This window comes from Aythya marila (assembly GCF_965140915.1).
Source record: "Aythya marila genome assembly, chromosome: 5".
Classification (NCBI taxonomy): Eukaryota; Metazoa; Chordata; class Aves; order Anseriformes; family Anatidae; genus Aythya; species Aythya marila.
This window is the reverse complement of record NC_139046.1, coordinates 31,142,871-31,163,298: the sequence shown is the minus strand read 5'-3', so window position 1 is coordinate 31,163,298 and position 20,428 is coordinate 31,142,871. Positions and strand designations below refer to the sequence as shown.

General features: G+C 47.7%; 1 protein-coding gene across 1 annotated transcript; it reads left to right on the top strand.

Moving 5' to 3' along the window:
* Window positions 1-5,339: 5,339 nt before the first annotated feature.
* LOC309878185 (SITS-binding protein-like) lies at window positions 5,340-18,546 on the top strand (the record flags this gene model as incomplete). The annotated part of the gene is made up of 10 exons (XM_082760419.1): window positions 5,340-5,798; window positions 7,906-8,077; window positions 9,102-9,297; window positions 9,527-9,677; window positions 9,930-10,124; window positions 10,554-10,822; window positions 12,482-12,618; window positions 14,155-14,276; window positions 15,023-15,202; window positions 18,373-18,546. The coding sequence occupies 10 exons, from the start codon at window positions 5,340-5,342 to the stop codon at window positions 18,544-18,546; spliced, it is 2,055 nt and encodes a 684-aa protein (XP_082616545.1).
* Between the last annotated feature and the right edge of the window lie 1,882 nt (window positions 18,547-20,428).

Here is a 20,428-nt window from a genome sequence, read left to right as displayed (position 1 = left end):
TCCCCCCAAAAAGGGGTGGGGGCAGGCTTCAGGGCTGCTTGATAACGCAGCTTAATGGAGCAGGGGTGTCCCGTGCTGATGCTCTGAACAAATGTTCCCAAGCTTTGCTGCACTGTTGGAAAATGCCAGCCCTCAGGAGACATGGGGGGGGGGTCTGGAGGGCTGTCCTGCACCTGGGGGCCGTCAGTCCTTCCAGCCTGATGGCAGGGCTGTGATGGGAAGCCGATGGCTGGGCCCTGTAGAGAAGAGCTGGAGAGTTTCAGCCTAATCATCCAAAAGGCATCTCCAGGGCAGTGATTCAATTTTGCAAGTGTGTAGGCTGCAAATCTGCTTACCAGATTTCTGGGAAGCTTGGAAGAGGCGAATAACACAGAAACATCCTTCCCAAAAGCTCCTCGCATGCTGGTCACCGGCAGCACCTCCCAGGCACGCTGAGCCACTTCAACATCCCTTTTGCACCTTCTGCAAATCCTTCCACTGAAGAAGTAATGTGTGCGTGTGTGTGTGTACCACCTGGGCAGAGACCCTAAAGCACTTTTTTTCCCCCTACGTTGTGCTTGGGTTGAGCAAGATGAGTAGTTTTTTTTTTTTTTTTTTTTTTGTTTTTGCATTGATGCTCTCAGTCTTGTGGTACCTGCTCCTCCACCCGCACACCCTGTGTGGTTTGGGGGAGTTTTCTGAAACATTAAGGAAACCAAAGGGCCCGAGGCTCAGCTTCAGCAGCCAAAGCCTTGCTTGGAAGGGTAAAACCATGCTTACATGGGGATGTGAAGTCTGATTGCAGCAGCAGGTGTGATCACCCCTTAGCAAGAGGCACAGAGTAAGCCCGTGGAGGGGGGAGCTGCTTTCAGTTCATTGCATGCTCTTCATCATCATCAACCTCATACTTTAAAAAAAAGGTTTGGATTTACTTTATGAAGTCTTTGAGAAATTAAGTGTTTGGCCATGTAGCTTTGCCTGGAGAGCTGTGTGCATCTGGCCTCATGGCATCCCCAGATACACATAAGGGAGTGTGAAGCTGGTGGTGGCATCTTCCAAGCAGGTGCTGGCTTTAGGCACCTGAAATAAATGCAGACTCTCTAATCCGTAATATTAATTTAAGTTCAGAGCAAACTGCAAGAGGCTGGGTCTTACAAAGTTCCCTGGCTTGAAGAGGCTTGGTCTGAATGCTTGGGTACTGTTGGGTGCTGGAGCCTGGGGAGCAGGAAGACGAGCCCCCAGGAGGGTGGTTTCTCTCCCAGTTCAGGCAGACACAATGGAAAGGGATAAGTAAAGAAATAAAACAGAAACAATAGTCCAGAGCCATCCTTTCAAAACTCTGCTGCTATTTATATGTCCGTGTTCTCACTGTGGGTTCTGCTGCTTGTTTTATTGCCATTACGAACTGCTGCCAAGTCGCCTGGGAGTTCGGGGAAATTCAGGACTGGTCTCCAGGGTCAAAACTTAGAGTTTCCGGTCATCAGAGGAGCTATATCAGCCTTTATTTCTTTTGTTTCCTTTATTCCTTTTAAACTGTTTGGTAGTTCTGAGTACTTTCTCCAGCTGAGCACAAGCCTCTGCAAGATGTGGAGACGCTCAGCACAGCCGAAGGCTTTTGCTGGCACTGAAAGGAAGGTCTGGGAACTGCAAGGGTGAAGAAAAGCCAAAAGAAAACACCCAGCACAGAGCATCAGCTCACATGTACCTGCCTGTGGTTTTACAGCATTTCTCCCAGGTCAGGAAAAGCAGATAAACCAGGGAGAGGTACTGAGGGGAGGGCAGGAGGATGGCTACAGATGTACTGTCCAGGTTTGCCTCCTTGTGCTCATCCCTATGCCTCTTATGTATAACTTTGGGGGAAAACGGGTGGGTTTTGGGGTGTAGGGTTTCAGTAGGATACATCTCTGTGATGAGTGTGGTTGGAGCCTGGGGCATGCAGCTGCTCTCGCCCAGGGAAAATCACAGAGAGACACTGAGTCCTGGAGGTGCTCCGCTGCTCCCACCCTTCTTTTGTTCTAGGTAAACCCATGCATCTACTTCTATAGTTTTTCTTTAAAAAAAAAAAAAAAAAAAAAAAAAAAATCTCCCGTATAGACTGGGCGTGCTCCTGGGAAGCTTTGGCTGTGATTGCTGGCGCTCTGAAGCTGCAGGAAAATATTGATAGTAAGGGCTGGTCCTCACAAAGGACAAGCCTGTGCTCCTTACCCCATGAGCAAAGTCCCCACAGCTCCTCACGCTCTGTTTTCTGAGCCTGAAACATAACCATACGACTTTAGATTGCCTGCAGCACCCCTTTCTATGGGACACACTGCAAGAAAGGACACTCTTATGGGGCACTGATATGAAACATCAGTAGGAATAAATCTTATTCCCTGCTTTTTTTTTTGTTTGTTTGTTTTCCCAATTTATTTTCACCAGAAAGCATCATTGATTTTTTATTTTTTTTTATTTTTTTGAGCTGTCCTTATTGGTGCTGCTGCTGGGTTGAATATGTTTCCCACCTCATCCCTTTCCTGGGCATCAGCAGCTGGAGGAGCCACATTCCCACCCTAAAGGCATTGTCAATCAAAGTTCTCAAGGTGGCACATATTAATCAGAGCCTTTGGGAAGCCCCCCATTAAAACAGCAAATTGGTGGTTTCCCAATATTTAAGCTTTTTTTTTTTTTTTTTTTTTTTTTTTTTTTTTTTTTTTAAACCCACCATATACCTCCAAGCCTGTGCAAATTTGGTTGAGAGTAATAAGCAGCAACAGGATGAACTGGGCATGGCCTCAGGCGTTCTACCTCATTGGATGCAAAATGGGAAATTTAAAACCTTTTCAAAATCTACAAAGTTAGGAAAAGTGGGGAAAAATACCTCATTCTACAGAGGGGACATAAAGCTTCATAAAACCATACATCTCACTAACTGCATCCCACGGACTCGATCTGCCTGAGTTTCTCTAATCCCCCCTTGGAGTGATTTGCTGTCCTGCAGCTACGAGGATTTAATCGTTTGCCATGTGAGAGAGCTTTTCCCAGAGCTTGTCTCACTGCCAACAGCATCACGGGTCACCCCCAGCACCTCGGGCACTGGGAAGCTGGGAATGGCTGATACCTGCCACGATTTTCTGAAATTTTGGGGTTCCTACTGTGTCCCCATTCTTTTGGCTGAGGAATTCAGAGGCAAGAGCATCAGGGATCATGGACCTGTCCTAAAGATAATTTTTAACTTCTCTGTCCTGTTTCTTTTTTTCCTTTTTTTTTTTTTTTTTAGCTAAACAGTGCTTTTATTAGGGCAGAGGGATTTATAAAGACAAAATATTAATAATAATAATAATAAATGACAAATCCTATCCTAATAATTCAGCCAGCCCTGGTTTAGATTGTGACTGAACTACTCTGAATTGCCATCAGATTTTATTAACTTCCACTTGCTGCCTTTCTTCCAGCTTGAGGGGCAGCATGAGCAGCATAAGCCCAGTGATCTCAGTCTTAATGTCTTTGGTGGAAAAAGAACCTTTTCCCTTTATTTAAACTAGCTTGGTCCGTAACCTTGATTTATTTTATTTTTATTTTATTTTTATTTTATTTTTATTTTTATTTTATTGTCCTAATTCTCCCCATCTCCTTCCAGAAATCCCAACAAACTCCAGCTGGGAGAGCCGTGCCCTCTTCCTGTAGTGCTTGGTACCCAGCCCCACATCCATCACCCATCGCTTTGTTCCCACCCTCCTAATCTCAGGACCAGAGAGAGCAGATCCAGAATCCTGTCAGGGTGGACACCACTGCCTTGGATCTTCGGGTGAGCCCCCCTCCTTCGTTTCTCCTCATCCTGGATCTGAACCTCCTTCCACCCCTAGGAGCCCAAGCCAGCAGCAGGGAGATGCTCGTCCTGGTGTCACCAACCAGTTTTTCCCCACCTCCCACAGTGGTACTGCCCAAAGTGAAAAGAAAAAATAATTTTGGAGTCTGTGAGTTGGGAGATGCATCTCCAAGGGTTTTTTTTTGGGTTGCAATGAAGGATTTTCCCAGGGGATTTGGCCACCTTGAGACCCTCCTTAAGAGCAACATTTCCTGGGGTGAGTAGTGCTGTTGTCTTTGGACCCGGTGCTTGGCGTTGGGTTTTTGGTGTTTTTTTCTTTTTTTCCTCAGACCTGAGAGGACTTAAGGGGATGCCAAGCATCTCATTTAGCATGAGAAATGGGGAGAAAACTCCAGTAACAGTAAAATCAATCAACAGAATGAGAGCAGCCTTAGCACTGGCATGGTTCATTTACGCATGGATCTGCAGGTACGTACTAAGAGCTCATCCAGAGCCACCTCAATAACTGCTTAAAAAGGAAAAAGAGGGGAAAAAAAAGTTATTGCTGTATAAGCAAATGCTTGTTGAAAATATTTGTAAGACTTTCCCAGCTCCATTTCTTATGTAAAAAAACCTGCAGGGGCCCGGGGTGGGAAGCAGAGCAACATCTTGTCTTAGATAACACTGCTGGCTTTGCTTGGATCAAGTTGCCTGGGCTATAAAGGTCTCTGACGTGGCTGCAGGGCTGGGAGGAAAATTCCCTCTCGGGAAAGAGGAGCAAACCCTATAGCACCACAGAGAAATATCCGGGTGAAGCGCTCGGTCAGAGACGGTCGCCCCTGGGTACTGCCAGAGCATCCTTTAACCTGCCTTTAGGTAAAATAAAAATGTGTGCTTTTCGGGGGGGGGGGGGGGGGGCTGGCAGGGGGATGCAGTGGGTGGGTGTGCAGAGCCAGGGGAGGCAGCACGTGGTCCCCCGACAGGGACAGCAGCACCAAAATCTGCATTATTGGCCCCGAAACAGAGTGTATCAGCCAGGAGAGGCAGATGATGGGGACAAGCTGGTGCCACCCCACCAGGTTGTCACTGCTGGTGTCCCCATGCCCGCTTTGAGCATTGGGTGCCGGGTCTCTGAGCAAGGGCTCAGCCAGCACACCCAGATGGGTGGCTCTTCCCCTTGGGCTGTGCATTAATCAAATACTTTTCTAGATGAGGGGGAAGGAGAATGGAAAACCGGTGTCCTGTTACGGGGTCACTTTTCAGTCCTCCTCCCTGCTCCAAGCACCCCTGCAATATTTTTTCAGCCCCCCCGGATATTTACAGCAGCTTTGCGAGACAAGGGGAGCTGCATGGCAAGGCAGAACCCTGAGCCCTGCGGAGCCCCAGCCCTGTCCCCCTCCCCTCCGGTGGCTGAATTTCGGTGCTGCAGAGCACTGGGAGGCTGCGGGAGGGATTTCTCTTACCTTCGGGGTCACTGCGAAGCCTTGCAGCTTAATTTTAACTCTTCACATTCTTTCAGAGCCATCCAAGAGGATTTTCCTTCTTATAAGGGAGAGGAAGCAGCATCCCTCGCACCATGCCCATCGCTCGCCCTGCTGGCCGAATCCCCGATGCCGCCTGGACCTCGGGCTTGAGGGAGATGACGGAGCCCTGGAAAGGTGCCTTGGGCTGCCTCGGCGTGGCCGTCTTCTTCGCCATGACCATCGGCATCATCTCCTGGCAGGCCCTGGAGCAGTCACCGGAGGAGTGGGTGCTGCGGGGCCGGGCGGGAGGGGTGCTGTGGGAGCGCCGCCGGGGTGCCCTGCTCCTACGGGCACTGCCTGAGGGGCAGCCGGTGGCCGTGATCGCCGTGGGTGGAGTGCCTGCGGCTGAGCCACCCCCTCCACGGGACCGGTGCTGGCAGGACGGAGGCCAGTTCTGCTACGCATGGGAGGAGGAGGCCGAGCTCCGTCTCTCCCTCGAGCCCCCGCCGGCCCCTGGCACCGAGTGCTACGGCGTCCACTGGACCCCGCTGCGCCCCGACGTGATGCTGAAGGTACCGGGGATCCCCCACTCCACACCCTCTTTCTTCACCAAACTAGCCCAAATATCAAGGATTTGGCCCAAATTGTAATATTTCCCTAGCGCAGCTTGTGGGGTTATCCCTCATCTTGCATGGCTGGAGAGTGCTGGGTGGGAAAAAGTCCCCCTCCAGAAGTCTCGTGCTCCGATGCTGACCATCCAAAGTACTGAAGGGGCTGCCACCACCTCCTCCCAGTGCTATGTGTGTATGGATACCAAATAAGTAATTGCTGGTGTGAGAAGTGGCGAAGCGAGACGGGGAAAGCTCGGGAAGCTCCCTGCCAACCCCAGGAACAATGCGGCATCTCACGGCGCCCGTGCTCCTGCTGGGATGACAATTTTTGGAGAGTTTTTGTTCATATGTTTTTTCCTTTTTGGCGCTAAATGGCCTTATTTCGTGCTGGCGGATGGTGCCTGAGCGCAACCAATCGTCCTGTGCTAACATCAGCTTGTGTTCGTTTGGGAGGTCTCGAGGGGATGAGCAAGAATAGATTTTCTTCCCCCATTAAAAAAAAATAAAATAATAACAAAACTATTGGAAAATATGATGTGGGGAAAGTTAAGTGTTAAGAACAGCTTCCCCCCCCCCCCCCCCCCCAGCTGGTGTAACTGGTTCAGCTGACACCCATGCAGCTATTCTGGGCCTCCAGCGTTTCCACTTTAATAATTTACATCTCCCCTCCCTGCCCCTTGTCGAGACGTTAACCTCTCTCTGCCCCCACAGCAGGAGCAAGCTCTGGGAGTATCCTTGGTGGTGGGGGGGTGGGAAGTGGTACCAGGGCCAGGTCAGGCATGGGGGCCATCTCTGCTCACCCGAAACCCCTCCAGGTTTCAGGGGGACCCGTCCCTGCATGCGGAGTCACACGGGAGGCTAAGTCCTGCTGATCCCCTGCTCTGGCAGAGAAGGGAAACCCTCAGGGGCTTTGGAGCACTGGGCAGCACGCAACAGCAGACGTGGGGGAAGGTTTCCTTCCCTCCCTCCCTCCACAAGCTGGATAAGTGGGCCCCTTGAACCTAACTACGTTTAACAAGGCCAAGTGCAAGGTGCTGCACCTGGGTCGGGGCAATCCCAGACAGGAGCACAGGCTGGGAGAAAAACTCACTGAGAGCAGCCCTGCAGAGAAGGACCTGGGGTGCTGGTGGACAAAAAGCTCAGCAGGACCCAGCGGTGTGTGCCTGCAGCCCAGGCGGCCACCTGCATCCTGGGCTGCATCACCAGAGGGGTGGCAGCAGGGCAGGGAGGGGATTGTCCCCCTCTGCTCTGGCCACGAAGATGCTTGGAGGGCTGGAGCACCTCTCCTATGCAGAAAGGCTGTGAGAGCTGGGGATCTTCAGCCTAGAGAAGAGAGAGCTCTGGGGTGACCTCACTGCAGCTTTTAAATACTTGCAGGGGGCTTATAAAAGTGGAGAGCAACTTTTTGCTCATTCATATAGTGATAGGACAAGGGGGAATGGTTTTAAACTAAAAGAGGGGAGATTTAGATTAGAGGTTAGGAGAAAATGTATTACTCAGAGGGTGGTGAGGCACTGGCACAGGCTGCCCAGGGAAGCTGTGGATGCCCCATCCCTGGAGGTGTTTAAGGCCAGGCTGGATGAGGCGCTGGGCAACCCGTGAAAGGAGGAGGGAAACCCACTACCTTTGGCTTTAAATGAGAAAGTTAAAACTTTTGTGATCTTCAAAGTGAACAAAATATGTAACTTCCACTCTTGATTTTGTAATTTCTTTTCTCTTCCTTCTCTCACACCACTCAATAACTAATCAACCTGCAGGTTGCAAAAGAGTATTTATGCAGAATTTCAGCATTTTTTTTTTTTTTTTTTCATACCTAAAAGCCCAGCTCTTTTCTTGTGGAGGAAAAGCTTAAAGCCAAATATCTTCTAGCAGGTCAGATGCAGAAAGCAAAAACCAAGCAGCTACCAATTCATGCAGAAAACCCCTAAATCTCAGGTTTTGGGCATTTTTCTTCCTGGAAGATGGTGCTGTGCCAATGCTGCAATAGCAGGCAGGGGTTTGCATCTTATAATGCAACACGTTCATGTATTTGTCCCCAGGCTGAGACATTTCTCTCTCCCTGCTGCAGGATTGCTTCTCCATGGCCAATATCTCCTGGTACGGAGGGGCGAGCATCCGTGACCAGCGCTGGCCATTCAACAGTGTTGATAGCCCAGCACAGCCCTTTGTCAGCGGAGATTTTGGCAAAAACCCCACTGGATATGGCCCTGTGCTAGAAAGATACTTCCTAGGATCAACAGGTATCTGCCTCATTTCCCATTTTTCCCAATTTCCTATGGCTTTAATCACTGCCTCTACCTATCCCTCCCCTCATCTACAAGGCTGTTAAAGAGCAGGGTAGATAACTTGGAGATTATAATATATTTTATAAATGGGATAACAGCTAGCATGAGTAGATGAGGGATGGATCCCAAACCACCCTATCTCTGTGGGAAAAGCCAGTGTGTTGAACCTTGGCTGCATTTTACAACTCAGTGCCTTCCTCTCTGGAAAATGGGGTTTTACCCAGGTTACCCCAGGGAAATCCCTTGCTCTTGGCATGTCTTTTTTGGGCAAATTCATCTCCCCCTTCTAGTGAGACTAGAAATCTCTACTGAGATGGAGCAGGATGGGTGCAGCTCCCTCACTGCCTGCTCCCTGGCTGGCACCATATAAAGAACACACAACTTTTGGCATCCAAATTTCAAGCCTAGAAGTAAGAAGCTGAGGTGTGGCATAGTCCAGAATAATTTTGTCAATGATGTCCCAAACTTGAGCAGGATTTTACACACCTGTCTACCACGGGTGTAAATTCCTCTTGGGTGGCTTCACACTGAGCTCACGGGTCCCCAGTACTGCTGTGGGATGCTGGAATGAATCAAACTGCCATTGATTTCCACTTTAGGGTGGATATTTGGATTATTTCCCAGCGTGCCAAACTCCAGATATTTCCTCCAAATCATCAGTTGTCCTGAAAATCCCCTGTGGCTATGTTTTTGGAAAGAAACTGAAGCTGCTGTCTGAGCTGAATACAGAGCTAAAAGGCAAGAAATGGTGCAAATCAAAAGGGCTTTTAAGGGCTGGAGGCTAAAAAGGAGTAGTGGAAGTGAAGAGCTGGATATTCTTGCATGGTCGGGGCAATCCAGGGGAATTTTTTTTTCCAGGGAGTGGAAAAAATTCCAGGGAGTAGCTGGACTCTGCCTGCACGTCCTCATGGCCACCAGCACGAGGACATGGAGGCATCAGGAGCCAGCCATCGCTTTTTCCCTTCTTTTCACCCCAAAGGAGTGACAGTAACGGTGGCACCCGATGTGCCCTTCATCCTTTCGCTGGAGAGCAACCAGCATTTCTGCCTGGGTAGTGCCGGGGGCCCCCTGCAATACCTCCTCTGCATCAGTTCCGACGTGGCCACTGCGCACCGGCACGTGGGCACTCAACTGGTGGAGCCGACACGGGTGCTGCCAGACATGGCCCTCCTGGGGTAAGCTGCTCCCTCCATCCCTGGTGCCACATTGCTTTCCAAGCCCTAATTAGTTAAAAATAAATAAATAATAATAATAATATTAAAAAAATATCTTGCTCCTTTATCTCATCTGCTGCCATAGGTAGGGCAGTGATGCTTTTTGCTTGCCTGTCTCCATCCTCTTGTGCTGAATGTCTTGTGTCAGAGTGAGATGCAAACTCTTCCCCCCATTTTCTCCATCACACAGGTCTCCCATCTGGCACTATTATGGCCCAGTGGGCTCAGCTGCCAAAATTAAGCGGGGTTTGAGGTCGCTCACCAGGAGACTGAAGCGGCACCGGCTTCAGGAGGGGATCCTGGCCCTGGGAGAGCGCAGCACTGCCACTCTCGCTGCCATGGTACGTCCCTTCCTGCCAGCCCCTGTGCTCAAAATGCAAGCCAAGAGCACCCTTAAACCCCTCTAAACGGGGGGTTAATTAGATTTCTTAAAAGTGCAAACACACCTGTTCTGTGGGGTGGGGAGTTTATTGAGCATCCCTTCCCTGGGACAGGATGCTTGGTTTGGGGTTTTGCCTGTGGATCTGGTGACACTGAGCTCAGAGGCTTTACCACTCCCATTAAACACATTTTTCCACCTTGCTTCCTTGCAGGAATACGTGTCCATGGAGCAGAGGAGGAGGCGCAGCTCAGCCCATGCCTGGGACCCTGCATTGATCAACCCCCTGCAGCTCTCCATCACGCTGTCCCCCTACACCAGCATTGCCTCCCCGCTCTTCCTGCGCTCGCTGAGGGACAACGAGGCCAGCTACTGGCTGAGCCTGCAGCCTCGCTTCGGGGGCTGCTTGGTATGGGACATGGCCCCCCACCTGCACATTAACCCCGTTTGTGAAATTAAAGCTGAATAAATACTCCCCGCCCACAGCTCGGGACAGCCCCATCCCCTGCTTGGGGCAAACCCTGTGGCTGTAGGGCAAAGTGTAGGGGAGGAGCTTTCCTCCTGCTCTGCAAAGAAGCAGCTTTTGAATTTCCACTGCTGAAAGATGTTTCAAAAAGTCACCAGCTTGCAGAAAGTAGCTCAATGCTTTATGTTCCCCCCCCCCCCTTTTTTATAGTCATTTGATGATCCACCAGTTTGCCACCCACTGGGGGATTCTTGGGGAGCGGAGTGTTTTCACTTTCACACATTGCAAACTGCGGCGCCATCCACCCTCCAGCCTAGGGGGTTGGCAGGATATTTGAAGGGTCTGACCCATGTTTTCCACCCTTTTCTGCAGGTCCCACTGCTGACCACATGGAAGGGACGCCTCTGCGCCCGCCTCAATGTCACCAGTGAGGTGGCGCTCAGCTGGTACCTGGCCCGTGCCCGGGCCCTGCGGCGGGCACTAGGGGCCGCGTATGTGGTCTTTGAAGGTGCCGAGGGCAATGCCTTCCTGGAGCAAGCCATGTCCCCTCCTGCTGAGCTGGCTGGTGACCGATATGCTGGGGCACTGGCAGCAGCACTGGCCACACTGGGGAATGCCACGGTCATCAGCGCTGGTGCCAGGTGGGTTGCAGTGAGAAGATGCTTGGGATGATGCTTTAAATGTGCCCTCAGGATGCTGCATGTGTGTGGAGATGTTGCTCTCATGTCTTCTCTTCTGGCATGTTATTTTTTCAATATTCTAGAGCATAAAAATGCTGAAATGAAATGATGTTTAACTGTATTAATGCCAGATGCAATAAAAATGCATCTCATGGTTCATGGGCATTCAAGCTTCAGGATGCTGCCTCTGCTGCAGGATGGAGGTGAGCCCTGCAGTCATGACCAAATCCTCATGTTGGCAGTGGCTTATGGTGCCAAATGGCTGCAAAATTTCTGACTTTTCATGCTTGCATAGCCCATAGCAGTGTTAATAGTTGAAATTATGCCTTGAGACTTTTTTTCCCCCCACTGTTGTGATGGTTAGCAGATGGGAAGGCTAACTTTGCAAAAGGCTTTCTGCAAAATGGAAAGCAAGGCTAATAGGAAATGGCTATTTCCATGTTTTGTGCAAAGAATTTATGGTGAACTGCATGAGAAAGCAATTTCAAGTTAGTTAATTTTCAGAGAGAAAGGGGGGTTTCATGTGCTGAGGCACTGACAGGCCAGCAGCTGCTGGGGATGTGGATGGCTCCTGCTCAACCATCTGCGAGTCAGTGGTGCAAAGAGGCACTTCTCTAAGCATTTTTAGCCCATCTGGGACCGTACCTTTCCTGGTGGGCAGTTTTCATACCAGAAGTGTTTCATAAACCCTCATGTCAGCCTGTCTTCTAAGATGAAAGCGGACATTTTTGGGGAGTCAGCAAAATGGGCACGAGGTCAATGAAGAATCCAAGCTGTGGGAGCAGATGGACGCAGGGCTAAACTCTCCTTGGCTAGATGAGCTCCAGACTATTTTTAAGCCAAGGCTTGTCATGAAGGTTTGGACGTGACCCTTTTTGGCTGCCAGAAATGCAGTGGCAGGGGGCTGCTTCCAATATTAGGCTGCTCAGGGGCATGACCCACCGCACCACCAAGGAAACCCTAGGCATAGAAATGCTACTTAGAAAAAAAAAAATAAAAATGAAATAATAATTTAAAAAAATGGGGGGGGAAAAAAAGAAAAATGATGTTTTCCTATGGCAGATGGACAAAAGCGGTCAAGAATGACAGCCGCTCAATGCAAAACAGATGATCATGAGTGAAAGCCAAGAGGAGAAATCCTCCCTGCAGGATGCATCTCAGTGGGGTTTATGCTTTGGATTTGGGGCCCTGCATGGGCCAAGGCTGAGGGTGCTGTTGGGATACCTTGGTTGATGTCTTGGCTATGTTTGTGGGGAGTGTTTTCCCATCAGGATTGGTGTAGCCACGTGTAGAGTAGAAAGGGAAAGTTTACAGCCCATGGCTGCAAGGTGGGTCACCAAATGTGGATCTCATGGGGTCAAGCCAGGAGAAGGAAATCTTTGAATCTGGGGATTTGGGAAAAGGTTACAGAGGAAGGAGGTGGACTGGGGTGGCCAAATGAGACGGGGCAGGCTCAGTGGGTAGGAGTCTCAGTGGGGAGCACTGATCTCCCTTCCACAGAGGTCCCTGGTGGTCAAGGAACCCACATCTGACCACAGAGTCTGCCGAGACAGCCGGAAATCTTAACATTTCCGCTCCGATCCTTCTAAAAACAGCAGGTTTGTGCTTGTTTCCCCACAGATCTAGTCACCTACCACTCTTCGTCCAGATGAGCCCACGGCGCTCGGACTGGAGCCACGCGGGCCTGAAGGGGGTTATCCCCTCTGTGCTGCACTACAGCCTGCTGGGCTACAACTTCTTCATCCCCGATGCAGTGGGTGAGGACTTCTTTCCTTCTTTGCTCCCCGTTGCTGTCTTTGCTCTGTTTTTTTTTTTTTTTTTTTTTTTTTTAGCACTTTTTCAGGCAAGAGGAGCACAGGCTTTAGGGTGCTATAGGGACGCTTCAAACGTTTTGTTCCCAGGATCCAGTTTTGATTTGATTGAGGGTTACTAGGGGAATCGACCGGGGAACTGAAAACAAAAAAACACATTGTAAATCTTAACAGGCAGCCAGCTCTCTGGGGATGCCCTTCGTGGAGCTCCTTAACCGCGTGTGGAGGGCAGCCCACTGCCTCTTGCAGCTTTTCTTGGGCTAAAACTGTGACAAAAGCGAGGAAGGAGCCAACCGCTGGCAAACAGCATGCCTGGGCTCTCAGATGGGGAAATAAATATTCCTAAAATGCCAGCAGCCACAATCAAAGTTTATATTTCTGCTCCAGAGTATGATGGCATGAGATATCCTTCAACAACAACAGGAAAAAAAAATAGAAGTTGAGAAACACTCGTGTAATGAGGGCTGATGAGTGGCTCGTTTTGCCTCTCTTCTTGGAGGTGGCCGTGTTATTTGTTTGAACCTTGCCACAAGCACACGAGTCATCGCAGGGGCTCCACATGGAGGTGATCAAAGCCAGCAGAGCTGCAGACAGCCCTGAAAAAAAAAAAGTGGTGTTGAGCAATTTTCAATTTGCTATTTTTAGCTGGTTTTCCTTAGAAAACAAGGCTTGGGCAATCATGGCATGTCACTGCTGCCCTGAGGAGATGTTGAGTCTGTTGGCTTTTGTCAATGGGACAAAGGATGAGAGAGCAGGGCTCCATCCCTGCAAGGGATGTCTTTGGGCCTCGTTTCATGGGATACCAACAGCATCGTCTCTTTCTTCCCATTTGGGGACAAATTCACTTTGTGCCTTTCTGAGGACTGTTGGATTTTTCCAACCTGCCCTTCTCTGTTGGTACTGTCTGTGTTTTGGTGAAGCAAATTTTTAGGGTTTCTTACTGTCTCCCCTCTACCTGTTTCGTTCATTTAGGTTATCCTATCAAGTCTTACCTGACTAGCATCCTTTGCTTGGGTATAATGGCATCACCTACGCTTTAGTGATCCCGGTTTAATCCTAGCATGGGATCTGGGCGCAATATTGTACTGCCTGCTTTTCCCCTTGAATATCACATTGTGACAGCCTCAAGAGACTGGAGTATTTTTCCATGATGCACATCAAAGAGGCAGAAAAATCCATTATATTCCCAACACTTTTATTTGCAAGAGGAGAAAGCCCTTTTTACGATGTTCTGCTAAAATTTAGAAACTGTCTCCTGGTACATCATCCCCAGCATGAGCCCTATCATACATCCATCTCCAGCCATTTCAGGATGTTTAATTGTGGAACAAAGGAAGAAAAAACACATGGGTGGGGATCCAGCTTCTCTTGCATTGGGGTTGTGTGTCCTGCTTGTATCAAGAGCAGATGGCTTTGAGCTGTCCAGCTGTCCTGTGAGGGGGTGTCCCCAAGAGGCTTTTCTCTGCTCCTTGTCCCTGGCAGGAGGCAGCCTGGCTGGTGATGCCCCAGGGGACCAGGAGCTGTACGTGAGGTGGCTGCAGATCGTGACCTTCCTCCCCGTGATGGCCTTCAGCACCCAACCCTGGCTCTGCTGCGACACCTGGGTATGTATCCCCCTGTCTTGCGGAGGAGGAGAAGGGTACATCCATCCTTTAGGGGATAACCCCCCTCCCAAAGCCACTAAAATTCCCATGGGGGAAACCTGGGGCTAAAATCCACTGCCCTACTTGTGCCACCCGCAAAATCCTGCTCTGTGCCCCCAGCGACCTCATCGCTGTCCACTCTCAACATTTTTTTTGCTACAAAATTCTTGTGAATTGATGCAGCTTTGTGCTTGGGCTATGTGCAATGGCATGGCTGGTACCTACAGCACCTCTGGGTATGACAGTGATTGTCACATGTGTCCCTGCTTCCCTTTAGCTGATGGAATTGCTTAATTATAGTATGATCAAATAGTTTATATGATATGCGAGTGAAGCCTGTAGATTTGCCATAAAGACCTGTTTCAGTGGTTGAAAGCATTTTCCTGGGGATGTCTCCTTTAGGGCATTAAAGGAAGAAGGTGATTCCTTAAAAAATCATGAGGAAGGATGTGGGGAATGCCATCGTATCTCTTTACTAGCAGCAAAAGAGTTGTTTGTTTTGGTTAAGGATATCAGCACTCTGGAGGATATCACCCACCAGCTGATGTCCTCAGCTTTTATATTGAAATAGGTAAAAATCAACCATATCAACCACCTTTGGCTGCCATGAGGATCTTGCAGTTCAGCGACTTCTCTCCCTAAGGAAATGCATGTATTGTTTTTCCGTATTTTTGGGGTGAAGGGATTGCCATGTATCTCTCATGCAGGTCCTGAACCTTACCCGGCAGTGCATACAGAGGCACCGGGACTTGGTGGTGCCACTCATCCTAAAATACAGCGAGGAGTGGCTGCGTTTGGGGTACCCCATCTTCCGCCCGGTGTGGTGGCTCAGCCCAACAGACCCAACCGCTTTCACCATCGAGGATGAATTTCTCATTGGAGATGAGGTGGGGAATGTGGAGACAATTCTCCCAAAGGGGGTAACATGGGGGGGAGCATAATCCTCTGTGAATTGCAGCAACACTTTGTGCTGCTTTCGCATAGGGATGCGGCCAAGGAGGGGACACAGTCTTCTAAAAAATATCCAAAACTCAAAATCGAAGTTCATCAGCAGTGAGTTTGTAGTTTTAACATCAGGGCAGCTTGTGTTGCAGAGTTATCTTCTCAGGTCCTGCTTGCCGCCTCTGGTAGATACTGTGATATAGGATTTCCAAGCTTGAGTTTCTTAACACAAATTCTTCAGGTTCATTGTATATGTTGTTTTGTGGATGTTTATTTTTTTAAGGAAACTTTCCCTCACTGCAGGAAATTGTTAAAATATCTTTCTGTTTCTCTTTTAAAGTAAAAATCGATATCAGGTAGGATGTTTTAAAACATATAAATCCTTAGCATAAGTGAATTTGAGTGGCATTGTGCAGAAGAGACATTTCTGTCCTGATGCCCTGTAGGGTGCATATCCAGGTTGTAACTGCAAGCAAGCTAAAGCTTAGCTACTTCCCCCAAAATCACTCAAAATGAAGAATCCCTGATGTAATCAAAATGGTCTGGTCTGTGTTAGCCTGTGTTAGATTTCCAGTAAAATACTGCAAAATCATCTCTCCCTGGAGATGCTGAACTATGGTTTGGCTGAAAGCTCCTGAAATACGGTAAAACATCAGGTCTGCTCCGTCAGTATTGCAGGGCCAAGCACTTCTGATAAAGTGTCATGTGAGGCCAGCAAAATCTTGTCTGATTTCACTTCAAAAGGAGCCTGAGCTGGCAGGGGAAGAATCCAGATGGGGATGTTTTGACTTCCAGTATGTCTTGGGAAGTTGGAAGAATGGAAATGTGCTCCAAAACCTGCCTGGTGCCATTTGGAGTGCCACTAATAATTAATTACTGGAAGGTGGTGGTTATTACATAAGGTGGTTCTGTCCTGGCGTGGTTTGAGGCAAGGCTAAGCATGAGGATGCTGGGATAAACCTTTTGAGCATTGATCTGGATGTAAGCATCTGCTGCAGGGAGCTCAGAAACATGGCTTTGTGCTATCACCATCATATTCTGGCATCTGAGCTGTCTCCCACACCTTTTTGAGGAGTAACTCTGAGGTGGGAGGATAGCCCTGCTTTGAAATCCACGTGTGTTTTTTTTTTCAGGTGGATTTGTACATTACAGCCAGATCTCTGTAGTCCACATGTCTTGGCAGCATACTTAACAACCTGTTGAATCCTTTCAGCACAAGATGTTGAAACGTAATGGCAAGGAGACAAGTGGCACTCGGTCAGCAAAAAATTATCAGCACATGCAGCATCACTTCCCATCAGCGCTGTCTGCCTGGCAAAACTGGATATTGCAAGAGACTGGGAAGCCAGGTCATGCTCCAAACACATCTATAAAGGCCACAAGGGTCCAAAACTGTCCCCTAAAGTGAGCTAAACACCACATTACCTCCTTTGGGGTAATGCTGCTCAAGGAGCATTGATGTACAGTGTAGGGATTGACCAAGACCTCAAAAAGCAGATTTAAGAATGAATGATGCATAAATTTCTTACACTATTTCTGCTTTTTATCCTTTATTTTTTCCATTATTGGCTTTCCTGGAGTTTTATTTTTATCCTTTCATTCTCTCTTTCTTCACCATGTGCATTCAGTACAGCACAAATGCAAACAGCAGCTTTAAATTTAAGCCAAAGTGGCTGATTTATTCCCCCCCCCCCTTTTTTTGTTCATTTTTCCTTTTCAGAAAGCCTGTGTTTTCCTTGAAAAAGGCTTAATTTAGGGCTCTGAAAACCTCTTTCAGTTTCTGAAGTGAAATAATTTATCAAGTATAAATATCCTCAGAATACTGAGACCTTTGTTTGTTTGTTTGTTTTTTGCTTTTTTTGTTTGTTTGTTTCAGTAAAGGGTGAAAAAGCCCTCACAAACCCCTTCTTCCTGTATAGAGGACTCCAGCAATGGGACGGTCTTTCCCACAATTTGAAGGGGAAAAAAATCTGTAAAGTTCATTGGGGACTGTATTACCCTGACTAAGCCACTGTAGAGGAGCAAACAGAACACGCTTCTCCTTATGACACATCTCCAAATGGGACTCACTGATTTGTGACACAAAAGGACATTTTAAATGCTTTTACTTTTTTTTTTTTTTTTTTTTTTTTTAATGCTTTTTATGCAATTGCCCATGTACTAAGGCCACCAGCCAGGACTTCCATGAGCACTTCTGGGCGCTGAGCAGCTACATCTCTTGCATCTCCAAAGGAGCCTCGAGTCCACAGAATGATGAATGAAAAGTGAACCTGTTGCTTGAGAATCAATAACTTGTATTATGTGTATTGAGCACAAGTTGTTCCTAGAGCTTATCTAACCTGAATCCAGACCAGATCTACTGGAGAGGAGCCCTAGGCAGAGAGCTTTTGAAGCCCAGCTTTATGGCAGCCCACATCTAAAGCTCCCATAGCATGATCATTTCTAATTAAAATACAAGTTTCTGCTTGTCTCGCTGCCAGGTAGTGTTTGACTTCATTTATTAACTCACAATGAAGGGTTTGTCCAAATCAGATTACCCCCAAGCAATGGGTGACGAGAAAAGAGAAATTCATGCCCCAGTCACAAATCTACGTGGCATGGGGATGTCTCTCCCTTGACTCTGTGCCACCAATTCCCACCACAGCTCCATAAAACCTCCTCAAAAGCTGCTTCATATGAGCCTGAGCCCACTCACAGCCTCCCTGCATCCATCCTGTCCTGCTCAACCTGGAAGCAGGAGCTTTGTTTTGAACAAACACCCTATTTCTGATTGTGGTGTTTATTTTTTTTCAGTTTGGGTCTTTTAAAAAATACGAGCTGGGTGGATCCTGGAGGCTTTTTCTTGCAAGACATGCATTAGATGGACTCCAGAGGTGATTTTTCTCACAAAATACAGGCTGGACAGACTCTCAAGGCTCAGTCCAACAAAGGCCATTGCATCACTTCTCACGGCAATTGTGGAAGCCTTGACCACAGTGGCTGTGGCTTCTGCTGCTTGCACACAAGGACAATCTCATTTGCAGCTATTAGACAAAGGTTCTGACTTTCTCTGCAATGACCCAGCTAACCCTCCATCTGCAAAATTATTTTTTTCTTTCTCTCTTTTTCACTGCAGGTCTTGGTGGCCCCAATAACAGAAAAAGGGCAAACGTGGCGAGATATCTACCTGCCCGGAGAAGGGCACCAGTGGATGGACACCAACACTGCCCGTGTGTTTGATGGAGGCACCATCCTCAGGAATTACTCTGCCAGCCTTGAAGAGGTGCCAGTTTTTGTAAAGACTTCCTAAATATGGATTGTTGTGGCTTTTAGGCAGTTGCCCTCCTTCAGAGCAGCACTGGCCAAATGTGGTCACTTTTCCTTAAGATAATTTCTTGCATTTTTCTAAGAATGTGTTTTTTACTTTTATTATTTCAGCAGAAATTGTTCAAATTGTCTATTATTGCTGCTATTCTAAAATAGCAACAGTACAACAGTACAGATTGGTCACAAATACACATCCACACCACGTTGACCTCCATCTTTTTGAGGTTTCCCAGGGATGTATTTGTGTGCCCATGCTGTGTTCTGGTGGGCACATCCGATGCTCCCAGGTCCCTGCCACCCCAGTCAAAGATGCTGCCTTGGCCCGAGAGTGGATTTTCCAGAATCTGATATAAACAAACATCACCTGTCATGATTGGATTTATGCATTTAAAGAATAAGATGTATATACAGGGAAATGTAAATACAGTAGCTCTATACATGTGCCTGGACATCACGTGCTAAATGCTACATGCTTCTCTCATCTGATGCTGCATCTAGTCCACCAGGAGAGAGGACTCGGGGGAAATGGAGCACAGGTCTCTGTACAGAGATTAAATCACTGCATAGCCCAGGTGGTACCAGCATCTTCCTCCAGACCTTGCCCGAAGTCAAACTGAAGATAGAATCAGTTTTTGCTATTCTTCACCTATCGGAAAGTCACCAACTTTTTAGTTAGGTTTAGTGCCTGGCTGAAGAAAAAAAAATAACCACCATGTTCATGCATGGTGCATCTTTTACATGCTGTAAAAGTTCTCAAGCAGCCAATTTCTTTGTGTTTGTTAATAAGATACACCTCATTTCTGCAGTGAATTTGCTTTAAATTGAGTTTTCTGCTTTGTTGCTGCTGTGTCAGGGTTTGTGCTGGTGTCACTTGGCAGTTTCTGAGTTATAAAGGGTAACGTTGCATCACTGACAGCTAAAAGAATATTGTTAATGCATTTTCTATCTTGAGAACATTTGGATATTAAAGACTGCATTTGGAGTCACCGTAAGGTTAACGAAGTGTTCATTAATGTAAACTTGATTTAAAGACTTGGCCTGCCTTGCCGTCAGTGTCTCTGGGCACTGACTGATCTGTTCTCTGCCTTGTGTCTTCCTCTTGGCAATCCATGTGGAAGAGGCACAAACGTTTCCCCTCACATGTTTTCTATCTTTCTATCTTATTCTTTTCACTATCTTAAGCTAATGCTCCTGTTTTTCTGAAAGGGAGACTTAGGCATGTTTAAGATGTATGGAAGTGGACGGGACATCAGTGGATGCTTAAGAGATTTCCTGAAATGAGGGCTCTGTGACTATAAACTGGTAAATGCTTGCAATATTAACTAGCTAAAATAACATAGTAAAAACAAAAATACAATAAGCACAAGCTCTTCTTTTAACAATTTTTTTGCTTTAAGCACTTTATTTTACTCCACTTTGTGTTTTTTTCTTTTACCTGTGCAGCAGATGTGCATGCCTGCCTATTTTCTGGATGTATTTCTAAATCTTCCTGATTGGTAGAGCAGGAATGAGTGGTTTGGGTAGATCTTATAAGGCAGAGATTGTGACAATGTTTATGGATGATGCACTCTTATCACCACTTGGATTAACAGTTCTTTTTTTTTCCTCTGTCAGAGACTTTTAAAATCTTTTGCATACCTGAGAGATGGGCTCATCAACCGTTTGGCTTTTTCACTATATTTTTGCTGCTGTGCTGTCCTGTGAGAAAACTTTGTCCTTTGTTAACAGTTTTGTGGGTTAACATCCAAGATGTGGTGCTGAACTAGTTAAAGCACTGCTGGGGTGATGTTATGGGCTGCATATCTGCATAGGGATCACCAAAATACCCAACAGGTACAGAGAGGGTAGTTGAGGAAAGGCATCAG